The 23,083-nt window shown below is 52.0% G+C and overlaps 1 protein-coding gene across 4 annotated transcripts in view; it reads left to right on the top strand.

Moving 5' to 3' along the window:
- Positions 1 to 3,722: 3,722 nt before the first annotated feature.
- The window catches only part of RNF220 (ring finger protein 220), a 258,507-nt gene continuing 239,146 nt past the window's right edge, over positions 3,723 to 23,083 (top strand). For all 4 annotated transcript variants that reach the window (XM_056815246.1, XM_056815245.1, XM_056815244.1 and 1 more), the window contains exons 1-2: positions 3,723 to 4,270; positions 11,295 to 12,048. In XM_056815246.1, coding sequence (XP_056671224.1) covers positions 11,424 to 12,048 — 625 coding nt within the window. In that variant the 5' untranslated portion in view covers positions 3,723 to 4,270; positions 11,295 to 11,423. The remainder of the gene's footprint in view (positions 4,271 to 11,294; positions 12,049 to 23,083) is intronic.

Below are 23,083 nucleotides of genomic sequence, written 5' to 3'. Positions count from 1 at the left end.
TTAATCTATCATTTGAAGAGGTCCAATGACTTCATGGGGTGATGTGTTGATTTGTTGGGAATCAGATTTAAGTGAGGCAGAGTTGCACAAAGTCATCAGCCTTACTCTTTTCCAGAGTCACTGAAGTCGAGTGGCAAGACAAAAGTTGGGATGACTGGAGATGTCCAAGATACAGTGGATGACTTTGGGATCTTCCATGTCTGCATCAAGCTCTAAGTGCTCCCTTTTGCCATCTTCAGGACTGTTGGGGAACAAATTGTTCTCATCCAACCCTTCCATGTAGTACAACAAAGGATGAGTTTAGAGTCAGGGAATCTGGATTCAAATCCTTGCTCTACTCTATATACTTGTATGACCTTAGACAAGTCACTGTACCTGTCTATTCCTAGTTTCCTCAACTGTATAATGAAGCAATTGGAAAGATAACCTATAAAGTCTGCCTGGATCCATGAGCTTATGATTCTAAATCAGGTATTCTTTGCTGTACTCCATGCTGACTTCTAGATTTTCTATATTATACTTCTATATTGTACTTTTTAATATGCTTTTATTCCTTGTAATTGTACTCAACTCAATCTGTTTCATGAAAGAAAATTGGTTTATTTTATGATGGTTTTAAGCATCATACTGAATCTCGAGACATGGAAGAGTGGCAGTGTATATACCAAGGTAGGCAATAACAGCCCTATGACCCCATTCAATGAAGTCATCTCTTGGATGGATAAAGGCTTCCAAAAAGGCTCCACTTAGGACTCTTTTAGCCCAAGGTCCCTCCCTCCATTAGAGATAGAGATGTTCAGAGGCAAAGGATTTGGGCTGTTGAAGGGCCCTGCTCAGTCTCCCTAAGACTGAAGGGTAGATGAGTTGGGCAAAGACTTTTTCTTTTCTTTCTTTTTTTTATTCTTTTTTTTTTTTAATTTTGAGTTCCAAATTCTCTCCCTTTCTTCCCTCCTTCCTGAGAGAGTAAATGATCTGGTAAAGATTTCACATGTGTAATCATGGAAAACATTTTCATATATCTAAGTCATTTTGTGGATGAGGTCTCCAACAAAAAAATGTTTAAAGAAGAAAGAAAATTAAATATGGTATATTTTGTTCTGCATTCAAACTCCATCAGTTCTTTCTCTGGAGGTGGATGGCATTTTTCATCATGAACCCTTGGGATTGTCTGGTATCACTGTATTGCTGAGAATAGCTGAGTTTTGCAGAGTTCATCACATAATATTTCTGTTATGGTATCCAGTGTTCTCTTGGTTCTGCTCATTTCACTTTGCATCAGTTCATGTAAGTCTTTCCAAGTTTTTCTGAAATCATTTTGCTTGTCATTTCCTATAGCACAATAGTATTCCATTACAATCATATACCAAAATGTGTTAAGCAGTTTCCTAGTTGTTGAACATCTCCTCAATGTCCAATTCTTTGCTGCCACAAAAAGAGAGGCAGAGAATGGGTAAGGAGGGGAAAGAAAAGATGGGAGGGGAAACCTAGAGGTTTTTGTTTTACATTTAGAAACTTGTGAGAGTCTTTAAAACTGACAAAGATATTCACTAGATACTCAATAGAACAGAAAGGGACTACATTGGAAGCATGGCATGCTGGATGGAGGTTTAAGTCCTCTTGAACTGACTAGCCATGAGTCTTTGGATAAGTCACTGAACTTCTTCCAACCTTAGTTTCTGTAAATGCTTCATGCTCTTCTAGGTGATCTTGACTGGAGAAAATTGAAACACAAAAGCTTGTTCTCTCCTGCAGCCTACATGCTCCTGGCTCCTCCACAACTGGGATATTAGCAGATGTCTAGAAGGAGCAGAGTTGCTTCAGCAGAGCTGAGTTCTCCACTTGACCAGAGAAACTGTTAGATGCTGCCTAGGTACCTGCAATTTGGCTGCCAGTTTGGGGATGGGGTTAGGGGGCCAGAAGATGAGCCATGTCACAGTGGTCATGTCATTCACTCACCTCTAACTTTTGTCAATAGCAGGTCCAAGTTTAAAGACTTTTCCTTCAAGGCTCAACTGGAGTTCTGCCTGCTCCATTGAAATCTCTCATTCTTCCTTCTTCCCCTAACCCTGAGCAGGAAGTCATCTCTCCATATTGTCCTAGAACACCTAATCTAGCCCAGTTTCTCTTTTACCCACCTCAGATTCAGTCTAATCAGCTGGCATTTATCACTGGAGTACTGTGTGCCAGGCGCTGTGAAGACGGACAATAGTGAAACAATCTGTGCCCCCAGAAACTTACATATTATCTGGAGAGACAACATGTAGATCATCTATAGCTGTATTAAAAATCAATACAAGGATGATGGAAAGGCTGATCAGAAAAGGTTTCAAATGGGCCAGTATTCAAAGAAACAAGGGATTCTAGATGTGATGGCATGGTGGGTGTTCATCCTAGTCATGAGGTTGTTAAGTGCAAAATTACAGATGTTAGAAATGTTCTTTCAAAATAAAAATAAATGAAGATAAGTAGGGCCAGATTGACTAGACCATACAGTGTATGAAGGGGGCTGATATGTAATAAGGCTGGAAAGGTAAGAAAGAGCCAGGCAATAAAAGGGTTTAAATGTCAAATCGAGGGGTTTGTAATGAAGCCTATATTAATAGGGAGCCACTGGAGTTTATGGAGTAGGGGAGTGACCTAATCTGACCTGGGCTTTGGGACAATTACTTTGCCAGCTGTGTGGATGGAGTGGAGTGAGATGTGAGACAAAGAGACCACTTAGAAGGCTATTATAGGAGAGGAGAGACAGAGAAATGAGAAGAGTATCACTAAGGCAGATATGACAAGGTCTGGCATTGGATTGGATATGGGGGTGAAAGGATACAGCATAAACAAACCCAGAAGACCAGGAGGGCAGGAACTATTGGGTTATTTGTCTTTAAATCCCCATTGCCTAGTGCAGGATCTGGCACAGAGAAGTATTCAATAGATGTGTGTTGAACCAAATTGAACTGAATTCTGTGATTCTGGGAAGGGTGCATGTGCTCCATAAATGCAAAGTGCGATTAGTATTATTCCTGACAATCGGTCTAAATATTAGGAATGAATCCTTTTAGGATTCTGGGCTTTAAGAAAAACAGTCCATGATTCCTTAAGCTCTTTGGGGAAAGAATTAATGACACATTACTCCCATTTTCCAGATGGGAAACCTGAGATCCTGGGGGGGGGGGGGGGGAGGGAAGGAGAAGGGATAATAAAAGAAGACACCAGGGTTAAAAGTATGTGTTAAAATAAAATGTAAGCCTCTGAATTTCAAAGTGGAGTAATGATGAGAAATTGTATAGCAGGAAGTGGAGAGTTCCCCCCACAAGGTTCCTTCCTCCTCCCTTGGAGCTCGGACCTGAACCCTCTAGGCGAGCGCTGCTGCCTTCTCTTTAGATGGCAATTCCGTCTTTACTCTTTTACTCCATTCTCTCTTAGACTTGAATTTCCGAACAGTTGTTCTTGGGCCAGGGGCCCAAGAACCCTTAGGGGTGGCGGCAGGTGAGGCCGAGCTTGCCTGGCAGAGAGCTCGGCCCTGGGACTGGCTGGCTGGTGATCCAGGGCAGCTTTGCCCTTCCCTCGTGATGGTGACATTTCAGGTCTTCCCTTTGAGCCACAATCTGGACCTTCCGGGGTAGGCTGGCCATCAGGTCTGTTCTCCAGGAATGCCCCCGGCCCGGACTCCATTTCCCAGACTCCCTTAGTGTCCTAATGTATTCAGTGCTCCGTGTGCCTGTGTGCCTGTGTGCGTGTGTGTGTGTGTGTGTGTGTGTGTGTGTGTGTGTGTGTGTGTGAGAGAGAGAGAGAGAGAGAGAGAGAGAGAGAGAGAGAGAGAGAGAGAGAGAGAGAGAGAGAGGGAGGGAGAGGGAGAGAGAGAGAGGGAGCAGAGTGTCTGTCAGTGTGTCTGTGTGTGTGTGTGTGTGTGTGTGTGTGTGTGTGTATGTGTGTGCGCGCTGCTCGCTCGCTCACTCGCTCTCTCGCTCGCGGGAGTCCCTCGGAGAGTGGAGGCTCATTCACTGATTAGAGCCAGCGCTGAGAGGCAGCACCGCTCCTTCTCTCACTCCGAAGCTCTCGCTCTGTACATGCGATCCCCGGCAGCTGGTGAGCTCAAACAGGGGGCCAGCCGCCTGCTGCTGCTGCTGCTGCTGCTGCTGCTGCCGCCTCTGCCGCCGCCGCCGCCGCCGCCGCCACCACCGTTGCTCAGCCGGGACTTTCCATGCCCCGCACTCTCCGCCTTGTTCCTTTTGCCTTCTGAAAAGTGCAGCCACTCTCCAAAGGAATTTCCACGGTGAGGATGGAGCGCAGGGAGAGGGATGTGTGTGTGTGTGGCCGTGAGGATGTGAGTGTGTGCATGTATACACAAGGTGGGGGGGGGGGGGAAGGGAATAGCAGGGTGGCTCGGGAGCCAAGCTAACTTCCAGGGGTCGTTCTCCCGGGGACCCCCAGGAGCCGCAGAGTCCCCGCTCCCTAAACGTTCGCCGACTTCTCTCTCCTCCTCTCTTAACTTTCCACCTGGAGTTTGCCTCATTTTGTTGTGGTGGTGGTGGTTTGGTTGGCGAGGTGGGGTGGAGGTGGGGTGGGGTGGGAGTGGGTCGGAGGAGGGATCTAGGACGTGCTTGTTGGCCCAGTGCGGAGGGTGAGGGAAGAGCAAGGGAAAAGGGGGTGTGGGGCGGCGGGGAGAGACGGCTTTTCTCGGTCTTTCCAACTGTCCTTTTTAACTTTGTTTGGGTTGGTTGCCTTACCACTCACTCTCCCAGTGCTCGGGAATAGGGGGACCGGGGAAGGAGCTTTCTGCTGGTCCGGAGCTCGGAAATGGGGAGGGCTCCCCAGAGGTGTTGGGGTCGGGGGAAAGCTAGGATCAGAGGGAGAAAGAGATTCGTACCCGCAAAGCACAAAAGGAGAGAGGGAACAAGGATTCGGGGAGCAAGAGAGCAAGCCTCTAGTCTACGGCTCTACGGCTCCTGTGCAGCCGAGGAAAAGAGGGAGAGAAACAGAGAGTGAGAGAAGAGAGAGGGGGAAAGATAGAGGGAGGGAGAGGGAGTTCTTTCGGGGAACCCTGGGCCCCACTTCTGCCCATTCACTTGGCGGCTAGAGGGGCGGGGGCGGGAAAGAGGAGGAGGAGGGCTGGGCTGGAGGAGGAAGGCTGCGGGGGCAAAGAGGCAGGTGCTGGGGGACCTGCAGAAAGCCCCCAGGCCTCTAGCCGTCCGGGGAGGTTCGGCAGCAGTGCCGCCGGGCCTCGGAGAGGTCTCCCGGGATTTTCTGGGGCTCAGGCCCCTTCTCCAGGAGCCCGCTCGGGTGCCTGTGTGTGTGCCTCTGTGCGTGCCCGTGGGTGCAGTTTATGCTTTCGTCTGCATTGCTTTCTCTCTGACTTAGACTGAGCGACACTTTGCCCGTCCCCGACTTGGAAACAAAACTTTTCAAAGGGCCCCGGCGGCTGCTGCACGGACGCAGCGAGTCCCGTGGCCCCTGCGACCTTTCCCAGGCCGCCTGCTCGCCGCCCCCCAGGCTCAAGCCGGGCCCCAGGCTGGCCCCCTAGACTCTGCAGGGTCCCAGCCTCCTTAGTCGCCCTTTGGGTTTAGTACTGAAGCCTTGTCGCTTTCCGGAGTCTACCTACCAGACCTGGGCCCGAAACTGGAAGGTCCCTAGTGCCGAGCCAGCCGCGCAGGGGGCTACCCGACCGCTTAGTCGCGGGGAGCACAGGGCTAGAGGGGAAGGAAGGAAGGAAGGAAGGAAGCGAGTGAGCTAGAGAGCAAGACCGGCCGGCCGGCCGGTCAGGGCTCTGGCACTCAGGTCAGTGGAGCAGACTGTGTAGAGCCCGGGGCTCGGCTCCGCTCAGCCGCCGCCTGTGAGGCTTGGGGGGAGGGCGCGGCCCACAGAACTGGGGTAGCCCCAGTCTCAATTCTCAGGCTTGAATAACTCGATTCTTTCTTACAGCGAGGGTAGTCAGCTTCCAGGTTAGTCCGTTTCTCTCTGCAGCAGGCAGGGCCACCCCGGGAGCTTCGAGAACGCGGAGATGTTGCTACCCTCGGGTTCCAAGGCTGGGGGGTGGGGGTTGGGGGGTCCTTATGCTGCAGGCCTCCCGCTCCGCCGGTGGTTGGGGCAGCCAAGGCCCAGAGTTCCCCCCAGTCTCTTCCCGACTCCCCAAGGGGCTCCCAACACCGCTGGGTTGGGGTGGGGGGGTCTGTCAGGAAAACCCAAGAAGGGACGGACCCAAGAGGGAGCGAGGGGAGCTTTGGAACCAGCAGGGCTGGGGGAGATCTTTCCCCCGGAACACCTCGCCCTAGCGGGTTCCCCTCCTCACTAGCCTCGGCTCCCCGGGAAGGGAGAGAAGAAGAAAGGAAAGCCAGGAAAGGAGAGCTGAGGGAAAAGAATAGCGGAGGGAGAGGAGAGAACGAAGAGAGGAGCGGGGAAAGACTAAGAGAGGGGAGCCGCGAGAACGGGGAGAAGTGGAAACTGCCCCGCACTGTTCAGCTCTTCCGTTGGGAACGAAACCCGCCCGGCGATGGCGGGGCGGCCTGAGGGGGGAAGCCCAGCGGCCGAGGTGCCAGGCGCGCTGGCTCTTCCTGCCCCCGGGGTGGTAGGAGGCTCCGCCGGGAGTGAGCTCCGGGTCGAGAAGCTGCACCCACCTGTTTGTCCCTGCTCAACCAAGCTGCCCTGAGCTGGACTGGCCCTACTCGGGCCCCTTTAGCCGCCTAGCCCAGTCATTCTTCCATTTGTCCGCCCCTTCTCAGCTCCGCAGCCCTCTGGCCGCCGCTTACACCTCGCCTGGCCGGGGCCCTGGACCGCCAGGGTTCTGGGGCAGAGGGGACAGAAGCCGGGCGGCAGCTTTCTGTGAAAGGTCGCTTCGAGTGAAGGGAGGCCGCGTTGGGGCAGGGCTTGCCAGCTCTTTGCCTCATTTCTGGGGCTTCTGGCAAGGGCCTGCTTGACCAGTCGTGCCCTGAGCGCGGGCCTCCATGAATCCTGGCCTCTGCTTCTCCAGCCCCTTGAGCTATTTCGTTTTGCAAAGTTGCACGGTCACCGTTTTGGTGCCGGCTTGCACTCGAACGAATTTCTCCCTCCCTTTTGCGAAGTCCGAGGTGAAAGCTTGGGGGAAAGGCGGGAGAGTCAATCCAGGGCCTCAGCAGGAGGCAGGAAGCTGGGGGGGGGGGGGCAGGGCAAGGGTCTTCTTAACTGGGGCGGGGGGTGGCCTGGGGGTCCTGTCCCTAGCCATTTCCTGAAACGTGGGTCGAGCTCTCCGCGAGCTGGGCCGGGTACCTGGCCCGAGGGCCACGGCTCACTCCGGCTTGAAGGCGAGTGCTGCATCCCGTCCCCGCGCCCAGGCCCCGGCCTCCAGCGAGGCGGAAAGCTGATCTAGCCGGGAGCCCAGACAAGTGGCTGCCTCCAGCTTCCTTCGTGCTTGCGGAGTTGGGGAGCAGAGAGGTTTGGCCCGGGTCAGGCGGCCGGAGCCAGGGTCTGCCCTTTGGCCACTTGGGGATAGAGAACACTCTCCAGTCCGGGCAGCCTGTCACTAACTCGGCAGTGGCCTCCTTCCCACTCCTTTCCCCTTCCACCCTTCCTCTGTCCTTTCCTCCCCCCCCCCCCCCACGCGGCCCCCCGAGCTCTTTGTGCTCGGCCTCCCAAGTTGCCTGGGCTTTTCGGGAAAGTTGGATTTTACCAGGGGAAAAGCTCTGGCTGCCTGTTTGTGCCCTCCCTGGACGAAATCGCTGGCCCGGGAACGGTTCGCCTGGGAGGACACCCCGCTGGCACCTGTTGTGAGACGGCAGGGAAGAGCGGCGCGGACTAACCGAGGCCGTTAGCAGGGACAGATAGGCAGACTAACTGGTAGCCACCGAGAACCCGCCCGGAAAGGAGTTCTCGCTTGGTCCGGAGCCTTGCGGCGGCCCTGCAAGCCCGAGGCGGGCGGGGACGGAACGGGATGGGGTAGGCAAGAGGGAAGGGTGCTTGGCTCAGGCCGGGGAAGGGCGGCGACCGGCGGCTCTAGCGAGCGGTGCCCCTTGTCCTTTCTCCTTCGCCGGGTTGCTGGGGGTGTACTGGCCTGGCCGACTTTCTCTCGGGCTTCGCTTTAGCTCTTCCTGATCTAGGCGCCTAGGGGCCCCTGACAGGGTTTGGGCACTGTCGGGCGGGCCGCCCTCCCACCCCGGACGTTCGTTGACCTGCTCCCGCTAGGGTTGCAGGCTGCCTTCTGCCCGACAATCAGTCCCGTGGGTCCTGCTGGGGTGGGCCAGGCAGACCACTCAATTAGGGCTCCCTCTAACAGGGCTGTTTTCAGTGCCCTTCGCTAAGCCCGGGGCCCGGGATTACCCCAACTCCCACCATCGGGGAAACCCGGGACCCTGTTTGGGGTGGTGGCGGCTGCGACTTCCAGCCGGACCAGTCCCGGGGCGGATGCGCCCCCTGCCCCCGCCCTCAGCCTAGCCCAGCCCAGCCCAGCCCAGGCCCCCCTGGCCGGCCCACAATCTCTTTGGCTTCGCGGATTGATCTCTCTCTTGTTGAGTTAATTCAACAAAGACTTTTTGCGATCGCTTTGGAGTTTGTCTGAAGCCGGGGAAAAGGGGCTGGTGATTTATTCGGCTGCTTTTCGATTTCTGTCTTCAGCCCTTCTTTCTCCTCCTTTCAGCGGGGATGTCAGCTGTTATTACTGCCTATTGATCCCTTTGCAAAGTGAGAAGTGAGCTAAAATTAATGTCAATTCCACTGCTCCGATCAATAGCGGGAGTTATTTTAATCTGGATTTGCACGAGGCGCTAAATTAAAAAGCGTCAGCATAAGCGTCGCTGCCCCTCGGCCGCAGCCCCCTTGTTCGCAGCCCCCTTGCTCGAAGCCCCTCGTCCTCAGCCCCTCACTCTTCTTGCTGCCCCTGGTTCTCAGCCCCTCGATGGCAGCCCTTCCGTTCACAACCCCTCACTCTCCTTCCTGCTTCTCGAACGACCCACCCCCTCACGGCCACCCAGAGGCCCCCTCCCCCCACTTCGGCCCCCACCCCCACTGATTAGCCGACAATCCATATTTTTTTAATTAAGAGGGTCGGTTAGTTTTCTTATTTGGGACTCTGTATTTAAATCCATGACATTTTGACATTAGGAGTGTATCAACTATAGATTTTCATAATGACTGCGGGCGGCTTTCTTTGCCTCCTCTGCCGCCTCCTCCTCCTCTGCACAGGTTTCTGGGTGTGAGTATGTGGGGGGGCGAATGCCCCCCAAGCGACTTCTGGAAAGTGCAGGGAAGAATTACAAACCCTAAACGGAAATGCTCCTGATTTATTCCCGGTGTAATGAAGTTTGCAAAAGAATCCGGAATTAGGGGTGAGTGATTCACAGGATCCTTCCTTCTGCTGAGCCTGACTTGCTGCCTCGGCCGCCAGATTACTAATTTATGAAACACGTTACGCAGAAGGAGGTGAAGTAGGAGGAAGCCAAAAGAACCCGGGTATAAGGGTCAGTGCCGGAGTCATTTTCTCCTGGAAAACATTCCCTTCCACCACCCCCCTCTTCTACGTGCGTTTGGCGTTGTCCGCTTCTCTCACCCCTCTGGCCCAGGAGGGACCCACCACTATTGCTTTGGGCCAAGCAAGTGTGTCTGTGTCTGGTGTCGTGAAGGAAGGACGGCTGGGAGCAGCGGGACACACTTGTCAGGCTTCCCTAGTTCCGTTTGTGAATAGGCATCTCCCTTGAAAACGGCAGAGCGCAGGGTTCCTATCCTTGTCAGCCTCGCCAGACTGTCCTTGCCAGATCTTCCCTGCTTTGCTCGAACTTGACAGGAAAGTTATTTAAAATTTGGAAGAGAGAAAAATCCGTTAATGTGAGATGCATAATCTGGTAATTTAGCAATAATGTCTCTAAGGAAGAGTGCCAAATGAGGAAGCAATCTGATGATGTCCACTCATTTTCACAATTAATAATAGTCATGGAAGCGTCTGGAACAGGATGGGAGAAGGAAATGTTATCATTAAGGGCAAGGATGGGATTTTATACCATTTGTTAACCGAGGCTCCTCCATTCAAGGAATACAAAAGGTTTTCCATTAGAAAGATGCTCTTTGGGCACGGTTTAGTTGCAGTGAGTGACTCTTTAGATTCAAAGGGCGTGATTTCTGGCAGCCTGGGGTGTTGGGTTGTTTTTTTAATCATACGGTGGTGTTCGGGTGCCCTTTGTGGACTTTCTATTAATCACATCTTTTTTGAAGCTAATAGTCCTCGCATTCACCTTATGCCACACTGGTTCCTAGTGTGTGGCCCCGCCCTGCATAAACTACCAACCAGGAAAAGAGTGTGAGTGAGGTGGCAGGAGCCAGCCGAGAATTGAAGAGAATCTTTCCCAATTCCCCATGTGCTCTGGGGCCCCGTTTGACCGCCAAGCTCTGCCTAGACCAAAATAAGTCCGAAATTTGCTTTCCATTTTGCTCTAAAATGGTAATGGTAGATTGAAGGCAGTTTACAAATCTACTTAAGGGAGTGCATTAGTAACTAAAATTAATGATCTGGTTTTTGTTGTTCCTGAAAGACAGACACTTCCAGAGAGCAGGAGCCAAAGACACCCACTCAATTTCTCAGTATTGTTGGAGGGGGAGGCCAGGCAGTTATGATAGAAAGAAGTCTTTGCTCAGCTCCAGAATAGGAGGGGAACCGGCTAGGTGTAAACAGAGCATATCAGTTGTGGAGAGACTTCGTGGGGGGGGGGGGGGGAAGGAGTCCCTGCTAATGTGTAAAGTTGTGGGTTTGTGTGTGGACACTCTTATCCTATTATAGGATAACTATTTCTACTGCCCGTATGTACATTGCATTGTCATCTGCTTACATACATCCCATGGATCCATTTCAATTCCCATAGCCATGACATGGGGGGGTGATCGGAAGGGTGTGGTGTGTGTGTATGTGTGTGTTGGGGGGAGGGCCACGCATGAAGAGCAATTATAACTGCCTCTGTCGGATCCAAGTGGTATCCCTGGCTTGGGTGGGTGGGGTACCAAGACAGAATCGCTTTAAAAGCTGGTATATACGGTGACCTCATTTGCCCAGGGAATATTGTATTTGGAGATTTTGTGTTTTTTTCCTCGCTGGGCTCAGGCGCATTTCACCCGGAACGTGTAGGGACCAAAGTCAGCTACGCGTACATCACAGTAAGTTGTCTATTGATTTTTCTGAATGAAAACGGTCGGATGCTGCTGCTGCCCAGTGACTCCTGAAGCCTGTGGTGTCTGTTCCCCAAGCGCCTGGAAGCCAGGAGGATGGAGTTGCAATCACTCGGGCTTTCCCTTTTTTCCTTTCCCTGACCTTCCTCCCTCCCCCTTTTTTCTCTTTGATGTCCCTGCAGGTCTTGGAAGGGGATGATTCCCCAGTAATCTTCCCTGCCTCGACCCCAGGTGCTGCTCTGCCTCCCTCCCTCCCTCCCTCCCAGGGAAGACTGTTTCTTGTCTGACTGCTGCCATCGAAAGAGACTCCGATGGACTTACACCGGGCAGCCTTCAAGATGGAGAACTCATCCTACCTTCCCAATCCGTTGGCATCCCCAGCCCTGATGGTCCTGGCATCGACAGCGGAGGCCAGTCGGGATGCCTCCATCCCTTGCCAGCAGCCCCGACCCTTTGGGGTTCCCGTCTCCGTAGATAAGGATGTGCATATCCCCTTCACCAATGGCTCCTACACTTTTGCCTCCATGTACCACAGGCAAAGTGGGGTGCCTGGCACCTTTGCCAATCGAGACTTCCCCCCTTCCTTGCTGCACCTCCACCCCCAGTTTGCACCCCCCAACCTAGACTGTAGCCCCATCAGCATGCTGAACCACAGTGGCGTAGGGGCTTTTCGCCCCTTTGCCTCCACTGAGGACCGAGAGAGCTACCAGTCGGCCTTCACGCCTGCCAAGCGACTCAAGAACTGCCATGATACCGAGTCGCCCCACCTGCGTTTCTCTGACGCAGATGGCAAAGAGTATGACTTTGGGGCCCAGTTGCCCTCGGGCTCCCCCAGTTCCCTCAAGGTGGATGACACTGGCAAGAAGATCTTTGCTGTTTCTGGCCTCATTTCTGACCGGGAGACTTCATCCAGCCCAGAGGACAGAAATGATAGATGTAAGTAGCAGTCCTGTGCGTCCCTGTCCCCTCCTCCCTTGGGTCAGCTTGGCCAAGTGCTGGTGCTCAACAGGTCAGTAGTGCCTTGGGCACTTCTACTGAAGAGACTGGCTACCTGTCTGCCTTGCCTCGGCAGCTGAGCGAATGGGGGTGGGTGGGGGTGGAGGGGGGCTGAGGGGGAGGGGAGGGAGTGGCTCCTTGTTACCTCTCTTCAGTGGGCAATGATAAGAGTCTGGATTGCAATGTATGTGTGGAGGCAGGCAAGCAGGGAGGCGGGCAGCTTCCCAAGCCACCTGCTGCTGCGTGGTCCTTGTGTGGGCTCTGGTCTCAGATGTGCGAGGGGCAGGGGGACGGTGATCATGCCTGGCCAGGTTCTGGAGGATGATTGTGGGGCCCCCGGGCCACTTTGCTGGTTTTCCCTTGGTTCTCTGACCTCCCTTTCTGGCTCTCTTCCTATCGAGCCACACCTAGCAGTTTTCAGTCCATTTGCCTGCTTTCCTTACAGCAGCTGATTGTGTTGGGTAGATGGCAATGAAGGGCAAAGGCTGGTCCACCTGGAACACTTGTACTAGCCAGGTTCTCCTTGGTGTCTATCTCCAGCTAGGCAGCTAGCGTATTTGTGGGGATGCCAGGGCAGATACCGCAGCTCCGGAGGATCTCAGGTGTGTTCTTGTGACCTTTAGTGCCCTCTGTAGGCACTGACTGCGCCCTCCTAGGGACCTTTGCAGGGGAGGGGAGGAATCTTCTGGTCTCCCTCCACTGCCCCGCCCCATCCCCATCCCTACCCCCACCCCCACGCCGGAGCAGAACAGGACTCTCAGTTTGGAGCTTTGGGGCAGTATGGAGACAGAGTGGCTTTCTGCCAGCCTGGGGAGAATTTATGAACCGAGGGGTTTTCTTTCCACCCATCCCTTTGTTCTTGGATTTTGCTTGCTTTTATTTTCTTAAGAAAACTATAGCTAAGGTTTTCTTTGCCCTCTTCTCTACTCTATTCCCTAACCTACCCCCCCCCCCCCCATCTCCCTACAGCCCCCAACATGAATACCATTTTTTTCTCTTCACTTTATGATGCCGGGGAGAGTAATAGAGACGTTGCAACTCTCTCCCCTGTCGGCCCTGCTTCCTCCGGCTGTCTCCTTGAATTAGGCACTGTGTTAACTTCCCAGCGCTAAAAGGCATCTGCCTAAACCCAGCGTACCTTTTCAATAAAAGTCATCATAAAATCAACCTGCCTTGTAAATCCATCGCTCTTTGGTTTTGAAATATGTTGTGAGTGTGTCTTTTATGTCAGCGTCTGCAAGCGCAGGACCTTCCCACTTAGGAAGGAAGAAGGCTGCTGGTGCCGACAGCACAAGTGCCAGCGAGCTGCTGCAGCTTTCACTCACTTTTTCTCGAGCTCTTCTTTCCCCCTCTCACTTTCAGTGACTCACATCTGGCTGAGAGCTGCGGGCTCCCCTTTCGCTCTCCTCTGGCTCTTGGGGTATGGCTGCCCTACGTGAGGTGTGCCGGGACTTTCCTGTTGTCCTGCTGCCCTTTCTCTCCCAGCAGTTCAAGGAGAAAGCAAAGGGAGCCGGGGCTCACTTCCCCCTCGCTCAAAGCTGTCCTAGGTCAGTGTGCGTTCAGGCTGCTGCCGGCTTCCCCCTCGCAGCAGCACCTCTTAGAACTGAAACTGACTCGATGCCGCAAGAACCGAGATGCCTCTCTTCAGCCAGATCCCCCCCGGGGCGAGTTTGGCTCCCTCTTTTCGGGCTTTTTCTTCCCCAGCCTGCATGAAGCAGACCCCCAGAGAGGGCGGAAGCCTGTGAGTCAAGTCAGAACTCAGAGACGTGGAGATCCATTCCCCCTGCGGGTGTCATAGCCATAACTCTTCCCTTGCCTGGTTCGCATTGTGTGTGTGTGTGCTCGTGCCTTCCCCCACGGAGATGGATACCTACCTCACACAGGAATACGCCTGGGTGGAGAAAAAATGAAATGAGGCTGTCTCCCAAAGTGAAATGGAATTCTGACCTTGAAATTAATGAGATGCTGATCAGCAGGGAGGGGAAACCTCTTCATTTTTAAATTTGAGAATTAGAGATACTGCGAGAGCCCTTTCCCCTTGGCTTAATTTATGTTGAACACAGCCTTGGCTTTTTCAGAGGGCTTCTCTCCTTTCCCCTCCCTCCCTCCCCACCATACTAAGTCTATAGGAAAGTGTGAGCGAGTGGAGCTCATTTACTCACCCAAATACTTATATTAGTACTGGGGGGGGGGGCGGATTTTAAGTTGGGCTCAGGACTTGACCCAGAACAGGAGTTCTGTTGAGAAATGTCTGAGCAGAGAAGACCCTAGCTCAGGAGTCTGGAACTCCCTGGGAGGGGCAGGAAGATGGGGATTCCACCTTCCCTTGACCTTGTTTTAGGGAGCAGATCAATGCTTCACTGGTGGGAAGGAGGGGGGGGCAGGATGCAGCTGGAGCTCTTTTTTTTTTTTCGGGAGGAATCTTCATAAAACAGGAGAAAACCTTTTTTCTTCTGAGAAGGGTTGGAAAGGCAAGATGACAAGGTCTGCAGTGGCTTCTTGGCTCCTGTCATACTCTGATGGGGGCGAGAGTATTTATGGGCTGTTTTATGTAAATACATATTTAAGAGCTGTTAGAAAGCCTGATTATTCCCACTAGATGCCTTTCAGGCCCTCCCTACAGAACCTCTTTGAAATAAGTACTATTTCTGAGATAATCAAGGAACTGTGTACAAGAATGCCTCCCGGCCCCAGCTGGAGATGGGTAGGTAAAGGTGGGGCCAGGATATGCTTAGAGAGCAGAGAGGCAGGCTGCTTAGACTTGGGCCTGGCTGGCTGCTAGTCAGAGAGGTATTTTAATTTTTCATTCTATAGTAACTAATTCTTCAGTTCTCTTAATATACATCAAAGCCATTCAAATCATTTTTCAAACTTGTAACCCCTTTGGGTTCTTTTCCAGAAAATGTAAAAAGTTATTATTTTTTATCATTCAAAAAATAAAGACAACAACAAAATTCCTGCAGAGCTTTGGAGCCACAGTTTCTGGGGACCAGGTTCCATCTCAGTTTCAAGGCTGAGGTTTAGGTCCTTGGAAAATGGGTTTTGTAATGGAAACTCTGGTATGACCTTTCCTATCCTGTGCTCAGTTGTGGGAGATGTGAGCATGGTGTAAGTCCATGGGGTAGAAATGGACATTTTCTTATCTTTTAGATTTTTTATTAAATATTCTGTTTTAACATTGACTTCATTTCCAATTGTATACCTCTCCCCACTCCAGCTAGCTATTTCTTCAAACAGAAAATAAAAACGAAGAAAGCAGTTCAGCAAAATGGATCCTATGATTCAAGTCTGATGGCATAAGCAATGTTCCATAGCCATAGTCCCCACCTCCCCAAAGAAGGGAGGGAGGTGCCTTTTTTCATTTCTTATTCAAGGACAAACTTAGTCATTGTTTCCTTAAGAAAAGAGTGCAGATTTTCCTTTTCTTGTTTTTCCCATTTGCTTTGTTATAGTTGTCAGGGCAACATAATAGCTATTGTTTTCTTGGTTCTGCTGACTTCATTCTGCATCAGTTCTTATCTGCTCATTCTCTGAATTTTTCATCCTTACTGCTTTACATGGTTCAGTGGTATTTCCCCATAATCCATTCATCTACTCTTCAACTGATAGGACCCTGCTTTGTTTCTAGTTTTTTGCCACAACCACCACCAAAAAAAGCATATTTTAGCTCAGGAGGTATTCCCCTTGATCTTGGTTGAAAACTGGACTTCTTCAGGGGATATGTGAACATTTTAAAGTGGGGAGGATTCCCATCTGCTTTCCCTCAGCCTTGGGATCTCTGAACCTTCCCCTTTTTCTCAATACATTAAATATTTCTGCTTTGGTAAGGTTTCTTGGTGAAGAGAAGCAACTTCCTCGGCAGTCCAAGGGAAACAGAGACAGAGACAGACAGACAGATAGAGACAGAGAGAAACAGAAATAGAGATATAGAGAAAGTGATTCATGAGGGAGGATAGGTCCTAGAAAGGGCACCATCTCTGGCAGAGGATCTAAGGATGGAGTAGGGAGGTTCATTTTTGTTTGCCTCCACTTCCCAAGCTGTTCTCTTTGGCCCCTTATCTGAGGAAATGTATGATATGGGGACAAATAGTTACCATGTGTTATGGAAGCCTAGGCATTTGTTTCCAAGATCTGCCCTTTAAATCAGTGCATCTTTATCCAAGGATTCTGGCTGGTGTGCCAAGGCATCACCTCTGTGGATTATTCTGACTGTCACTGGACTTCTTATTCTTTCATTGCTTTGTAGGTTCCCTCTGGGTTGCCTCCTTTGGATGATCTCTTCAATGCTTACATTCCCACTCTGATCACCATCTTGCCCCTAGTGCCTTTCTGCCTACCAATTCATCCAGTCACAATTGTCATTTTCCAGCATATAATCTCCTTCCTTCAGATTTGATTTCTAGTTCTTTGACCTGGAACCTCTCGAGGCTGTCAGGGCTGGGGATCAGATTAGGTCTGGGAGTGGGGAGCATCAATCAATCACTAAACATTTACTAAGCACCTACTGTGTGCTGGCTCCTTTGCTAAATCCAAAGATAGAATGAAAAGTCAGAGTCCCTTCTCTCAGGGAGCTCAACGTCTAAGGGGAGAAACAATAGAGTTGACTCTGCTAGTCTGTCTTGCCTTCCTTTCTCTCTGCAGTCCTGAGCAGAGACACACACAGTGTTGTTTTCACCTTCAGACAAATCTCTGGGTTGGCCTCCTCTTTGCTTTAGCCCAATTGAAATATCTCTTGAGGCAACCAAAGGAATGAGCACTTCAGGAGAATCGGGGTGTGCCGCCTTGGAGCTCAACAGGCCGCCCCCCCATCCCCCCACCGCCCCACCCCACCCTTCTTTGTGCTCAGAGGCAGCAGTTTGGAAGATGATCTGGTTCCTGGGTCCCCAGCCTCACCCCGGAGATGGTGGCCTAGGGTAGATCAGAGGTGGAGTTTGGATCCAGAGAGGGGGATGGGGAGGTGGCTGTAGCCAGATGGCCTCCTCTTCAGCTCATAGGGAGCTAACCTGGGGTGGTTGTGCCCTGGACTTTGGGAAGAATCAGCCCTGGCTGACCCTCTTTAGGGTTGCAATCCCAGAGAGCCAAGGCCCACCAGCCAAACTTGCCTTCTCAGGCCAGAGGGAGAGAAGGGGCTAGGGTACAAGAGAGTGGCTCCCCACCCCCACCCAATTGTCCTTCTCTTCTATCTAGGGGTGGGTGGGTGCTGGGAAAGACTGGCCCCCAAGCACTCTGCTCTTCCTGGGAGGGGGATGTCCCCAATCCATCTCCTCCTTAAGTGAGGGAATAGGGCCATGATTGTCCTTAGAGTGGGAACCTGGTATCCAGCCCCCAATCCTCTTCGGGATGGGAAGAGGCTGGCCCCCAGTCCTCATCGTTCCAGAGGGGGTGAAGGAGCCCCCAATCCTCCTCTTCCTTCTGAGGTGAGGGCTGGGGGGCCAGAACTTCCTTGGTGGGTGGGTGGGTGGTTTTTTTGTCCCTCTCTTCCACCCCAGGCCCTGAGACTCCCTTTCATGCTGTTTGGTTTCATTGTCTTGTTGGGATAAAGAAATGTTTGAACAGTTAAAGTGGGGCCGGACTGGATGGGAGCGGTCCCTGATGGCTGCTGCAGAGCCATCTGGCCTGGCTTGGCTCGGGGCTGCCTCACCCTCCCGCCTGGTTCGGGGGACTCGCTCGCTCGCTCGCTCTCTGGGCTGCGGGCTGGGCTGCGGTGCACGGCCGGAATGCCTAATCACCATGGTGAGAAAACGGCCTCGGCTGCCGCTTTCTCCCTTTCCCTCCCAGCCCGCCTGCCCGCCAGCCTGCCGGCCGTCAATTGTCATGCAGAAGCGATCGGGTGGCGGTTTCCTGGAGCGGCTGCGCCCCGGCTGCCTGCCCCGCCCGGGTCCCTTCGCCTCTCCTCCCTTCTCTTTGCCTTGCCTCCCCTAGCATCCTCTAGCTTCCCCTAGCCGGCCCTGGCCTCTCCTTGTCTCTCCTTCCTCTTCTCTTTTCTTCTCTCCGCTTCCCTCTCTCTTTTCTCCCTTTCCCTCGCCTTCCCTCTCCTCTCTGCCTTTTTCCTTTCCTTCTCCCTCTCCTCTCGTCTCCCTCCTTTCCCTCGCTTCCCCTCTCCTCTCCTCCATTCTCCTCTTTCCCTCCTCTTCCTCTCTTCTCCTCCGTTTTCCTTTCCTTTCCCCTCTCTCCTCTCCTCCTTCCGCCTCGCCTTGTTTTCCCTGCCCTGTCTCCTCTTCCCCTCGCAGAAGGGTGCCTTGTAATTGATCGCTGGGGGGAGGGGCCGCGAGGACAGATGAGGGGCGAGAGGCGGGGTTGGAGGGAGGGATGCTTTTCCCAGTCGAAATATTTGCCCCTCACTGTCTGTCTATGCCCCTGGGACAGCTTTCCTGTGCTTTCTAACATGCTGGTAACGTCCTCATCTTGCTAGGCCTGGCCCTGGCTGGAGGGCCGCAAGCGGGCCGGGAGGGGCCGGGCTCGGCAGAAGTCACTTCCTCCTCTCCTGCGCTCTGGTTTTTTTCCCCGAGTGGGAGAACAACCCTGGCTGAAGCCAGACACTGGGAGAGAAAGGCGGGGAGCGAGCGTAACTGGCGGCCGGCGGGGCTTCCTCCTCCCGCTAGCTCCAGCCTCGATTTCTCCTGCAGTCCCCGGGGGTGCTGAGAGGACCGGGTGGTCGTGGCCAACCGGTCCTGTCTCCTCTGGGTCGGGCAGGAGCATCTTTCCGGGCTGCCCCTCTTTCTCTCCCAGCTTCGTTTTGTCAGGTCCTCCCCCCCCCCCGCCCCCGAATTTCCTGGGCAGAGTCTGGGCGAGGTTTCTGGGGAAATTCGGAGAAGCCGAGTTTGGCCCCAGCCGGGAGGCTGGAGGGTGGACAGGTGGAGGGATGGAGGCTGGAGAGGATGGGGAAAGCGGAGCCGAGAGTATTTTGCCCTCTGGGGAGCTCCTCCCTCGGCTAGCCCCAGGGCCCCAGGTGGCTTGGTCTGTGTCCCCTTTTGTGCTGGAAATACAAACCACAGATTGCTTCCAAAGAACCAGGCGAGTTCTAGCCCCTTCCTTTATCCGTCGGGAGAGAGGACACTGACATGGAATTGGAGTTTTCTGCCTCTCAGCAGTCCTGGCTAGGACCGGGGCTTTGCCTGGAGATCGGCTGTCCTGTGGGCTTTCCCTGCCTGGTGTGTCTCGGTGGGACCACTCGGAGCGATGGTGAAGTGCCTACTGTGTGCTCGGAGGCGGGAGCCCGCTGCTAGGGATACAGCGACAAAGAATGAACAATGCCTACTTCCAGGAGAGGCTGCCTGTTCCAGGACCGTGCGGCTTGCAAAGGCGAGCTCTAAGTGGAAAGCACCAGAAATAAGACCTCCGCGCCCGCGACTCCAGGCTAAACTCTGCCCTTTTTGAGGCTTCCCCTAGTTAACTTCCTGTCTTGCCCAGGGGTCGTTTGGCTCCCCTCTAAGCAGCCCCTGCATTCTTCCAACACCACAGCTCTGGAGACTTGGGACAATCGCCGTTGCTCTCTGGCAGCTGCAAGGCTTTCAAAAAGCCGGGTCCTGGGGTTGTGGCTTTGGTGGCAGGGTGGGCGCTCCTGTGCCCATGGGCGTGGGCTGTTGCCCAGACTCCCGTAAGGTGCCTTGGACTCCGGAGATGCTTCAGCACACACTCAATGCTTCTCTGAGGGGAAAGGGGGGGCGGGGGTTGCCAGCAGGCAACTTCCCTAATTGCATTGCAGTCCTCTCTAATGTTTCCTGAAGGGCTCTGGGAGGATTGGGCTGTGCAAGGAGGGGGTCTGCTAGGGGTCAGGACCAGTGAAAGGCTGATACCTGTTCTGCAGCCAGGCTACTAGATGCTAGGATAATAGGATGACTCTGCCGTTCCCTTCTCCTGGGGACCAGGCTTTCCTGCTGTATAAAGATCTCATTTTAAGTTTCTCTTTTCTTTTTTAACCGTAGACCAAGGTGGTGTCGGCGCTCTGATGCTGTGTTCCCAATGATCACTGGCACTGGCTCCCCTGGCATCTCTTCACATGGTCCTGGGCTGTGGCCAGATGCTTTTGTTAGGGAAAGGGGGGAAGAAGGAGGTTTGGAAAAAGACTAGAAAGATGCCTTGAGAGCAGCCACTCAGGAAAGGGAAGGGAGAGACATTATGGTGAGGTGGGAAGGTCTTCTTTTGTGACTAGAGGCAAAGAGTCTTGTTAAAAAGTGTGCTTTAGAGAGCTGGACAAAATGCATTTCATACGGGAAAAAATGTTTGAGCCTGACATCTCCTGCCTCTCCAGAAACCTAAAATGGAGTCAACTTTCTCTTCAAATAGTCCCTCGCAGTTGCAGGCCCTGTGACAGAGGAGGCGATTCTGATGGCTATTTTAGGAAAGGAGGGGGAATCTGAAGTGTGGGCGCCGCCTCATCCCCAAAAGCACACATTTGGCAGCCCATTTCCTCCCTGTGGAGTGACAATGACTTGGAAGAAATGAAAGCCATCTTCCTTCCTTCCTTCCTTCCTTCCTTCCTTCCTTCCTTCCTTCCTTCCTTCCTTCCTTCCTTCCTTCCTTCCTTCCTTCCTTCCTTCCTTCCTTCCTTCCTTCCTTCCTTCCTTCCTTCCTTTCTTTCTTTCTTTCTTTCTTTCTTTCTTTCTTTCTTTCTTTCTTTCTTTCTTTCTTTCTTTCTTTCTTTCTTTCTTTCTCTCTCTCTCTCTCTCTCTCTCTCTTTCTTTCTTTCTTTCTTTCTTTCTTTCTTTCTTTCTTTCTTTCTTTCTTTCTTTCTTTCTTTCTTTCTTTCTTTCTTTCTTTCTTTCTTTCTTTCTTTCTTTCTTTCTTTCTTTCTTTCTTTTTGGTGGGGGGAGGAATGGTATTTGGAGTACCTTCTGCTGGGCAGGGGCTGAGCCTCAAAAAAGGCAGGGCCTTTGGTCTGGCCTCCAGCAAAATCAAATCCAGTAAACCTGGCCATGACTCACCAGCCAAGAGTTATGTTCTTCGGTTGACATTCATCTGCCATCCAAGGCTTAGGGCTTTGCATCTGTCCTCGAGCTAAGAGAGCCAGAGATCCTGAAATGGGCCCCTTCCAGTTCTGTGGCTTCTAGAGCCACAGGTCTGCATTTTTGTCTCCTGAAGAGAATTCCGGTGATCACCTAATGGCTCTTCTTCCATAAGCTCTGTTTTCCAGAAGCACAGAATGTGGAGGTTGGGTGGAGCTATGGAACCGTCTAAAACGTGATCTCCACCATTACATGCCCCCAAATGGTCGCTGGCCCTGCTGGAAGTAAGGAAGAGGAGCTCACTAGCTCTCCAGGCTCCTTTTCCACTTTGGAGAACTCTTACTGTTAAGAAGTAGAAACATGGATCTGAAATGGGCCTCTGGTTCCCACTGCACGCCTTGCTCCTGGTCCTAGCTATTGGCCCAAGCCGATCAAAGCCAGTCCTTTCACCCCAGGATAGCCCTGCAAGCTTTTAAACACCATCCTGTGACCCCTGAACCTTCACCCCTGAAATGATCACCTCTCCTTAGTTTCCTGAATTACCCTCATGTGATAGTCTCCTTTGAGGCTGGGCTTCTCTGGCTTTTTTTTCTATCTTTTCAATGCCTTTTTAAAAAATGCTGACTCCTTCCCACAAAATTCCAAATGGTCCCTTATTCCTAGAAGCTGTGCCTTAATGCAGCCCACAATCCCATGAGCTTCCTTTGTTGTCATGTCACACTGTTGGCATGATCTTGTGGCTCACTAAGCCCCTCAGATCTTTTTCACACTACTCTCTAATCATACCTCCACATCCTAGACTTGGGAAGTTTATTTTCTTGAACTACAATGTAAATGTCATTGTATGGGACTTGAGCAGGTAGATGTGGGAGAAGATAGAACCCTAGACCTGAAATCAGGAAGTCCTATTCAAATCTGACCTCAGACACTGGGCAAATCGCTTAACCTCTGCCTGCCTCCATTTCCTCAACTCTAAAGTGGAGTTAATATTAGTTATCTACCTCACAAGGCTGTTGTGAGGGGCAAATGAGATTTTTTTTGGTTTTTATTTTTTTCTTTATTTTATTCCAGAAACAATTTCCACATGAGTTTTCCAAAGTCACATGATTCATGTTGTCTCCCTCCCCTCTTGACAAACAATTCCACTGGGTTATCCCAAATGAGATATTTGTAAAGTACTTTTTGCAAACCTTAAAGCACTCTATAAATGCTAGAGAATTCTCATTATTATTCAGCGTTGTGTTCTGACCTGTCGAGGTAGATGGATAGATAAAGCATTTATTAAATGTTTATTCTATATCAGCTACGGTGTTAAGCACTGGGGATATAAATGCAAGCAAGTTAGACAGTCCCATTCCTCAAGGACGGATAGGGAAGGACAACATACAAACTCTACAGTGTGGAGATGGCCTGGATCTGGGCAAGATAAGAAAGCTCGCCTACCAGAGCCAAGGGACCCAAAGGACAGAGTCCCGTTAGGGGGAGAGCCAGGAGCTGCATGGAGATGTCCAAGAAGTGGCATGGAAGCCTGGAACTTTCTGAGAGGTAGTTATCTTGGCTTGGGACTCTGCCAGCCAGCATTAACTCTTTGTCTGAGCTGGATGTCATTTGCAAATTTGGATGATCTAAACCACTGATTGGAAAGGTTTTAAATAGCCCCAAATCCCATGAATCTCTGGGGCACTCCACTGGAGATTTTCTGCCATACTAATATTAAAGCCAGGAAGCTCAGTAGCCAATGGGTGGCTCAAGTCATTATTCAGCAGTATTATTGCCATATGGCTGGAAGAAGTCAGATTGGGAGCCCTGCTCCTTGCCCTAAAGCTGGTTACAGAGAAAAATGTATATTTGCTTCTAGAAGTAACAGGAAGCCACTAGTGTTGAGTAAATGGAGGGACATGGGCAGACCTGTTGATCGGTTCAGTAGCTGAGTGGAGATGGATTGGTGTGAGGAGAGACTTGAGACAAAGAAACCAATTAGGAAGCTCTTTCGTTAATCTAGGTGGCAGGTGATCAGAGACTTAACTAGG

This window comes from Monodelphis domestica, chromosome 2 (assembly GCF_027887165.1).
Source record: "Monodelphis domestica isolate mMonDom1 chromosome 2, mMonDom1.pri, whole genome shotgun sequence".
Lineage (NCBI taxonomy): Eukaryota > Metazoa > Chordata > Mammalia > Didelphimorphia > Didelphidae > Monodelphis > Monodelphis domestica.
The sequence above is the reverse complement of the archived record's forward strand: the minus strand, read 5'-3'. Positions and strand labels throughout refer to the sequence as shown.